General features: G+C 47.9%; 1 protein-coding gene across 1 annotated transcript in view; it reads left to right on the top strand.

The window, feature by feature from the left end:
- The first annotated feature begins 5,745 nt into the window (after positions 1 to 5,745).
- Positions 5,746 to 8,730, top strand: part of ITIH5 (inter-alpha-trypsin inhibitor heavy chain 5) — a 49,552-nt gene continuing 46,567 nt past the window's right edge. The window contains exon 1 of the mRNA XM_063153689.1: positions 5,746 to 5,919. Within this exon, the coding sequence (XP_063009759.1) occupies positions 5,800 to 5,919 (120 nt within the window). The 5' untranslated portion in view covers positions 5,746 to 5,799. The remainder of the gene's footprint in view (positions 5,920 to 8,730) is intronic.

Raw genomic sequence — 8,730 nt, 5'->3', positions numbered from 1 at the left:
AATATAACATAACATGACAAATGATATAATGTAATGTGATAATATAATATAATATAATATAATATAATATAATAGTTAATATAATATTATATTATGTTATTTTAAATATAATAGAAATTTATATTATATTATATTATATTATATTATATTATATTATATTATATTATATTATATTATATTATATTATATTATATTATATTATATTATATTATATTATATTATATTATATTATATTATATTATATTATATTATATTTCTCATGTCTGAGCTAGGCAAGATATGTGGGAGTTGAAACTAACTGAAAACATGAAAAATAACATAACATAATATAATATAATATGATATATTATATTGTACTATATCATATATCATATATCATATATCATATATCATATATCATATATCATATATCATATATCATATATCATAATCTAATATTTATTATATTATATCACATTATATAATATTATTTTATATTATATTGCATTCTATGACAGTACTTAACATTATCTTGTATACTATATTGTGTTACATGATATTCACTAATATCATATCATATAATATATATCATATGATATAATATATCATATTATATAATATAATATCATATATAGATATAATCTCATCATATCTCATAATTAAATAATATAATATTAAAATTCCTTTAGAGCAAAGATTACTTTTAAAAAAAATTTTTTGCAACCCCTTATTTCAGTCATCTCACGACCACTAAATGTGTTTTAATTTTTTAAAAATTTTTTTGGTTAAAATATCGATTGGGAAATTAGTTTGACCACTAGATGGCACAAACTGCTCAAATATACTGCCCAAAAGAGCCCAAAAAGCTGAAACCTCTCCAACTACCGACAGTATACTGAGAAACAAGTGCCGAGGATGCTCAGAGCCCTCCCGTCAGTTTAGGTGAACGTCCTGAGGATTTAGTGATGAGGACAGGATCTCAGTAGGGTGTTTTGTGCTAGGTGTCCACTGGGCTGTTCCATGAGCTGTCCTCTCATGGATGGAATTCCTCTGGAATGAGGTTTTAATGCACTGTCTGCCATGAACCACCTGAATTAGTGCTTTGCAGAGCCTGCCCCTCAAAATAATTTAATTTTGCTGGTTTGGCTTGCACCAAATTGGGAGAAATGTCACAATTCCTGTGTCTGATAAGGTAGCCAGCATCCTCTTCTCATATTGCACTTCATATCTGGAGATTTCCAGTGATCCAGGTAAGATCAGGGTGTACCTGCAAAGAACAGATTTGGTGTGACTGCCCTGACATTAATCCCATCACACTCCAGCCATTCTGGAAAATTACATGTATGGATGTACAGCAGTGCCTCGGACACAGTCAGACACCCCCAGAATCAAGGCCCTTTGGGAGAGAATTTGGATGACTTTCGTCAGAATAATACCAGGTTTTCATAAGAATAATACCAGGTTTTCATAAGAATAATACCAGATTTGGAAGCTTTGAAATGCTCTGCTGAGCCATGGTGCTCACAGCTAATGGCAGCAGGGAGACCAGCAGGCACTGGCACCCCAGAGAACTCCTTCCTACCCTTCCCTGTCCTCAAGGAACCCTGCCTGGAGGGATTCACCCAGGTTTGGAGCCTTCAAGAGGACAAAAACGTGTTGGAGCAGGTCCAGAGGAGGCCACAAAGATGCTCTGGGGGCTGGAGGACCTCTGCAATGGAAACAGGCTGGGAGAGCTGGGGGTGCTCAGCCTGGAGAAGAAAAGGCTCTGGAGACACCTTATTGCAGCCTTTCAGTGCTTACAGGGAGCTTACAAAAACCAGGGAGACAGACTTTTTACCTGGGCATTTAGTGACAGGACAAGGGGTAGCAGTTTTAAACTAAAAGAGGAGATGTTTAGGTTAGATATTAGAAAGAAATTATTTTTGCAGACGATGGTGAGGCACTGGAAGAGGCTGCCCAGAGAAGATGTGGGTGCCCCATCCCTGGAAGTGTGAAAGTCCAGGTTGGAGCAAGCTGGTGGCATTCCTGCTTATGCCAGGGTGGTTGGAACTAGATGATCTTTATGCTCCCTTCCAACCCAAACCATTCTGGGATTCTTTCAGGAACACAGGCACCTCTCAATAGTGCCAGAATTGGAGAGTAGCAGATCACATCCAGATGCTTCAGAGGAGATTGCTTAGATTAAGACCTGCAGGAAAACATGGAATGCAATTCCCTGAACTTCATGGAAATCAATTTTGCCTCTGGACATTTCTCTATGTCCACACCTGCGTAACCCTTTGGGATTCTTGCCAATTTCTTGATCCATTTGCTGCCTTTGAGTGCCACTAAGTGGTACAGTTTGTTGGTGATTTGTGTACATTTAGTTGCTGTTTCAGACACTTCTGGTTGGGCATTTAACCCTGCTTGAGGTCACCAAGGTGCTCGTGTTTGTGTGTTAACACAGAGAGAGTTCCTTGATATAAAACGATCTTTTCCAGGTGAAATGTGTGTGAGAGCTCAGCTGTTGGATCATGCCCCTCTCTCTGCTGGCTCTGCTCATCAGGAAATTTAATTTGCTGAGCCCCCATCCAAGGAACAGCTGCTCATCTTGCTAAGTCTGCAAAAGTCAGCACTGAACATGCCTGATGTGAGCACACCTGAGTGAGTGCTTGTCCTGGACTGCAGCAGCATCCCTGGAAAAGTGCCTGCCACGTTCACACCCACACCAGGAGAATGGATTCCTAGGAGGAGAAAGAGGGGATAATGTGAACAATCAAGACCCCAGGCTCAATGTTCACTCAGCAAGCCTAACTGCATCTGAACCACATGAAAACACACCTTGGTCTCACCCACGGTGCGCTGTGTCCTCGCCTGCCCTTGCTGAGGGGAGCATAAGCAGAGCTGGCTGTTCCTAATCCCTTTAGGAAGGGCAGTGCTTTTCCCAGCCCACTCTCTCATGCCTGTTGGTTATCCTGTACCTGCTGGAGGATCCTGTTGTGGCTTGAACACCCTCCTTTCACCAGGTGTGCTTAGGCTCAGCTTTACTGCAGCATCTCTGCAGAGCCTCAGTGTTGTGACACACCTGGCCCTCAGATGCCCACCTGGGCAGTGGGAGATGCAGAGAGGCCAAATGCTGCAGCTGGTGAGATTTGGATGGCATTCCAAATGCCTCCTGACTGTGCAATGGTCATTTCAGACTGGAAAACATCTCCCCTTCCTGCCCAGAAACTACTGTTACCCCTTGGGTTAGCAGGCTGCTTTTGCCTTGCTTTTACAGAGGGGTCTTGATTCCCTTTAGGTTTTCCAGAACAGGAGGAAAATCATGCTATTTGTACTGGTTTGGATGCCTGTTTTCAGCATTTCTAAACATTCACTGTAGGACTTTTACACATGTGTGTCCCCAGGGTAGTGAAACAGAGCAGGTTGATACTATTCTAATGTCAGTAGTGAGGGCACAGGAGGCTGCAGTCCTATTTCCCACACTGCTCCCAAGTCTGAGCTAGGCAAGACATGTGGGAATAGCTGGAAACAGATGAAAAATACTTAAAACCATCCTGTTGGTGTATTCTTAAGCCAGGTCTCAGCCTGAACCATGGCAGTGTCTTCACTGATTCCCAAATGGATGGTAGAGACCTCTTCCACCGCACTTTGAAATGGTGAGGAGCTGAAGAAAATGCTTCAGCTTCTTCTGGCAGGGATCAAATCAGTACAGAAACCACTTGGGCTGTCTCTGGGGGCCTGAGCATCCTGTCCCAGCCTCCCTCCAGCTTTCTGCCAGCATCTTCTCTTCCCATCCACACCAGCCTTCCATCACTCCCTGCAGTGCTGCCCAGTCTTGCAGCTCCCATTGATGGTGTGGCCACCACAGCAGCCTTTGCAGCTGCCAGTGGTCCCAGTGGGAAGAGGACTGGACAGGTTTTGATTTCTTCCTCCTGTTGGCAATGCCAGAGGGCCTTGTGTGTGAACATAGTGTCACCTCAGCCTCACCTCAGAGCCATTGATTTGCTGATAAGGAGTTTCAAAGATGCTGACCATGACCTTCCCTGTGCTCCATCTCCAGCTGCCCTCTTCCTTCCCTTCTGAAAGGAGAGCATCTGGAAAATGCTTGTGAGATTTGGAGGACACAAAGCTTCAGAAAGGCCAGAGAGATATTGAGGAGAGGAGAGGAGAGGAGAGGAGAGGAGAGGAGAGGAGAGGAGAGGAGAGGAGAGGAGAGGAGAGGAGAGGAGAGGAGAGGAGAGGAGAGGAGAGGAGAGGAGAGGAGAGGAGAGGAGAGGAGAGGAGAGGAGAGGAGAGGAGAGGAGAGGAGAGGAGAGGAGAGGAGAGGAGAGGAGAGGAGAGGAGAGGAACAAAACAAAAAAAAAAACCCAACCAAATAAAAAAACCCGAAACAAAGCAAAAAGAGGAAGTTTGTGCCAGCTAGTTTGAAAAGTTACTGCTGTTATAGAAAAACAAAGTAGCAAACACGCCTGATTTGGGGCGAGGCGAGCCCGGGGGTGAGTGGCGCTGCCGGGTCGGTGCCAGCTGGCAGAGCCCTGCCCCAGGAGTGTCCCTGGCAGCTGCCAGGCAGAGCCCAGCCTGTCCCACCACAGTCCACCTTCACCCGGGCTGGTCTGGCAGGAGAGGGCTCCCTGCCTTTGGGAAATGGAGGGAAAGGCAGGAGGTCACCCCAGCTCTGTCCGGCTGACAAGCACAGTCTGGATGGCAAGAGGGAGGTGGAATTTGGGGCCTTGGCCACCTTTGCACTCGGTGGCTGCCAAGGTGAGGGTGCAGAGGGAACCCTGCCCTGCCCCGTGGGCAGTTTTCCTAAACCAGCCAGGGCTCCCCAGATGGCGAGCAAGAGAAGCTTTCCCTTCCCAGAGGATGGAACCAGAGGGTTTTACCCAGAAGAACTTGGAGCTTTGCCACCTGGGACATGAGCTGATGGCATCTTCCCATTGTCATAACCATGTAATGGGAGTGATGCTGGAAAATAAAAGAGCTCAAGGCATATTCCACAGCAGCCCTGTCCTGCTTGTAATTTGTACACAGCCCCCAGCCAGTGATAGGTTTTACCAGCTCTGAGGAAAGCCCCAGCCTTGAAGCATCTCCCGGGCTTGTGCTCCCTAAGGGAGCGTGAGTAGGAGACACTGGCAGTGGGGCACCCTTCCTCGGCACCCAGCCAGCTGCAGGAACTGTCCCCTCAGCATTCCCCTTGCTCAGAGGGGCTGTAGGTGCCAAAATGACAAATGGCACCCCCAGCACCGCCCCTGTCCTGCAGGGGACAAGAGGGGGCAGAGGGATGCGGGACCCGGCTGAGGGATGCGGGAAGGGCTGAGGGATGCGGGATCCCTCTAAGGAATGCGGGACTCGGCTGAGGGATGCGGGAAGGGCTGAGGGATGCGGGAAGGGCTGAGGGATGCGGGCACGGCTGAGGGATGCGGGACCCGGCTGAGGGATGCAGGACCCGGCTGAGGGATGCGGGATCCCTCTAAGGGATGTGGGCCCGGCTGAGGGATGCGGGAAGGGCTGAGGGATGCGGGACTCGGCTCAGCTGAGGGGTGCGGGAAGGGCTGAGGGATGCGGGAAGGGCTGGGGGATGTGAGACCCCCCTGAGAAATGCGGGACCCGGCCGAGGGATGCGGGACCCGGCCGAGGGATGCGGGACCCGGCCGAGGGATGCCAGCCCTGCAGGGATCCCCTGCAGCACAGGAGGCCGCCCTGCGCGCAAAAGGGGCCGGTCCCGAGCCGGGGAGGAGGAGGAGGAGGAGGCGGCGGGGCTGGGTCGCTCTCTCTGTCTCCGTCAGGCTCGCAGGCTGTGCGCTCACGGCGGGGCAGGGGCCCGGCGCTCCGGGCACCATGATCCTGTGGCTGTGCCTCTGCTGGGGCTTCTCCCCCTCGGCCGGACAGCCCGACTCGGAGCTCATGGCCAGGTACCTGGAGGAGCAGCTGCTGGCCGACTACAGCATCGTGGAGCAGGTAGGTTTGGTAGGCGGAGGTGGATCGGGAGCAGCAGCATCGACAAGCGGGGCAGGCTGGTAAAAATGCGATTATTCCACCTGTCCGTGCGGCTGGGCTCCGTGCGAGGTGCTGCAGCCAGCATGGGGCTGTGCTGGATGTGCTAAACCAGGAGATCACCCGGGACATCACCCTGGACATCACCCTGGACATCACCCTGGACATCACCCTGGTGATCACCCTGCCCTGCTGGGGCTGCTGTCCCGGCACGGCTCGGTCCGACCCCCGTCCATCCCCACGCTGTGCTAACGAGGCTTTTCACAGGCACAGGGGAGCTGAAGCCGTGTCCTGGCCACGCTCCAGTCTGAGTAATCCCGAGTATTTCAAGCTCCGGGGACAGTTTTTCTTTCTGCCCATGGTGTTACTGTACTTGATTTTTAATTCGTGCGTTTTTAACTCGCGCGTTTTTAACTCGCAACATTTTTAATTCATTAAACAAAGCACATGAATTTCAGCTTCTAAAAGGCTTCTTGACAATGAAAGGAGAAAAAAGTTCTACAAGTGAGGGAGGGCTATTATGTTGTGTTGTTGTGTGGCTTATATTTTCTAAGGAAATGGAGTTGAAAGAGCAATGAACTTTTTGCAAGAGTTTGGGTGGTGGTTTGGGAGGCTGTGATCTATTTCAAGTGGAAAGTGTCCCTGCCCATGGCAGAGGGGCTGGAATTAGATGATCTTTAAGGTTTCTTCCAATCCAAACCACTTGGACTCTATAAAAGAGGGCTTCAGGTCTGGGCTCACCTCTTCAGGACCATACGTTTCCATGTGTGACTTTGGGTCACTTAGGGCATCAGTGACTTAAATTTGATCAGGTCTGAGAGGCTCTGTGGCACCCGAGGCACCCATGTGGGGCTGAGATACAATGCAGGAACTGTGGAATACCTGTGCCTTGCTGGAGGTCAGGTGGGATACTCCAGTTTGTTTAAAATGTCAGTATTTGTCTGTATTTGCCATCTTCTGCCATGCAGCAGGTGGGAGAACTGAGACTCTTCACATATATCTGTATCTATCCCTCCTAGAATAGAAAGAATCTCTCTCCAGAAGCATTGACATCTCTGCCCTATGGGGTCACTACTAGCAATTATCCGGCTTCAATGAGGGTGTTGGAAAGCTTTAAAGCTAAAAGTTTGGTAATTTGGAAATTTGGTTCCATTAGATTACGCCAGTGAAGCTACCAATGGACTGGTAACAAATCCTGCAGCAGTATTTTGGCAGTAGTCATGAAGTCCTAGAAAACAAGATACTGCTGTCTGGGGATCCTTAACTCCTCACTGATGATCCCCAGACTTTGGAAGGTGGTTCTTGAAGTCACACAGAGCCTTCTTATGCAATTCAGCAAGCAAACAAGACGGGTTTTGGTGGGGAAAGATAGGAACCTAAAAATAAAGATAGGTTCCTAAAAATAAGAACCAAGTTTCCAGTTTCACTGATTAGTCTTCAAAACCTCCTGTGACCAGAACAACAGGTGGATTTCTTCCAAAAGGTAAATTTTCAGTAAAACAATACTGAGGGCTACTGATCTGTCATCCCTGACTCTGCTCTAAGCAGGGCAAACTTCACAGACATTTATCTGTCTTGTTCTGAAGAACTTGCAGTGATGGAGAATCTGCAGCCTCTCACAGCAGGCTCCTGAGGGGCTTTATTTGTCTGAGATAACAGACCCAGACAGAAAGTTTCTTCCAAAACTTAACATGCAAATGATTCCTCTCCTCTCCTCTCCTCTCCTCTCCTCTCCTCTCCTCTCCTCTCCTCTCCTCTCCTCTCCTCTCCTCTCCTCTCCTCTCCTCTCCTCTCCTCTCCTCTCCTCTCCTCTCCTCTCCTCTCCTCTCCTCTCCTCTCCTCTCCTCTCCTCTCCTCTCCTCTCCTCTCCTCTCCTCTCCTCTCCTCTCCTCTCCTCTCCTCTCCTCTCCTCTCCTCTCCTCTCCTCTCTTTCCCAAGGGAGCTGTTTTCCCTTGGTTCTAATTTCACAAGATGTTGGCTAAAACGGTGCAGAAGGAAATAGTAAAGATTCTCGTGGATGAAACTTTAATTTCCCCGTTGGGCATTCCTGAGCTTTTCAATGCACAATATAAACATGCATAAAATCATCTCTTTGGCAAGGGCTGCTGCTATTTCAGAGTAAATAAACTGAAAGGGCAAACCAGGTAAAACATATTGTTGCATTCTTCTTCTCTCTGGGGTTCCACTGACAGTTTAAGATGGCACGTGGCTTCCCTCATTGACAAAAGCCTTGCTTTGGGGAGGGGCTTCATTTGGAGATGTTGTTGAGCAGCCATGTGAGAAGTCAGAGGAGTTGATGACAAGGGTGAGACAGGGAGCACAATTACACTGTCATAGGTGAAGCACTTTGTTTCATAACAAGGTCTGTGGCTGAATTTCAATATCTTTATTCGTGTTTTGCACATAACCAGTGCTTTTCTGTCACTGCACAATAAATACACAGTAGCTGTGGAGAGTATTTAGGCAACAGATCTGCTCTTGAGATAATATTCATACAGCTGAAGCTGTAGCGCTAATTTAAACAAGTTATAGAACCATAGAATGATTTGGGTTGGAGGGAACTTTAAAGAGCATCCAGTCCCCAAACCTTTGCCATGAGCAGGGACATCTTCCACTAGAACAGGCTGCTCAAAACCCCATCCAGCCTGGCCTTCAGTATTCCAGGGATGTTCTTAGCATCCAGGTCCAGGGCTAAAGTCTGACCTTCCTGCCATCATGTGGCATTCATATTTTCTGGAAAAATCCTTTTACCCAGGATTTTTGCCCTGGGAAGCA

This window comes from Melospiza melodia, chromosome 4 (assembly GCF_035770615.1).
Source record: "Melospiza melodia melodia isolate bMelMel2 chromosome 4, bMelMel2.pri, whole genome shotgun sequence".
NCBI lineage: Eukaryota > Metazoa > Chordata > Aves > Passeriformes > Passerellidae > Melospiza > Melospiza melodia.
This window is presented reverse-complemented; position numbering and strand designations above follow the sequence as displayed.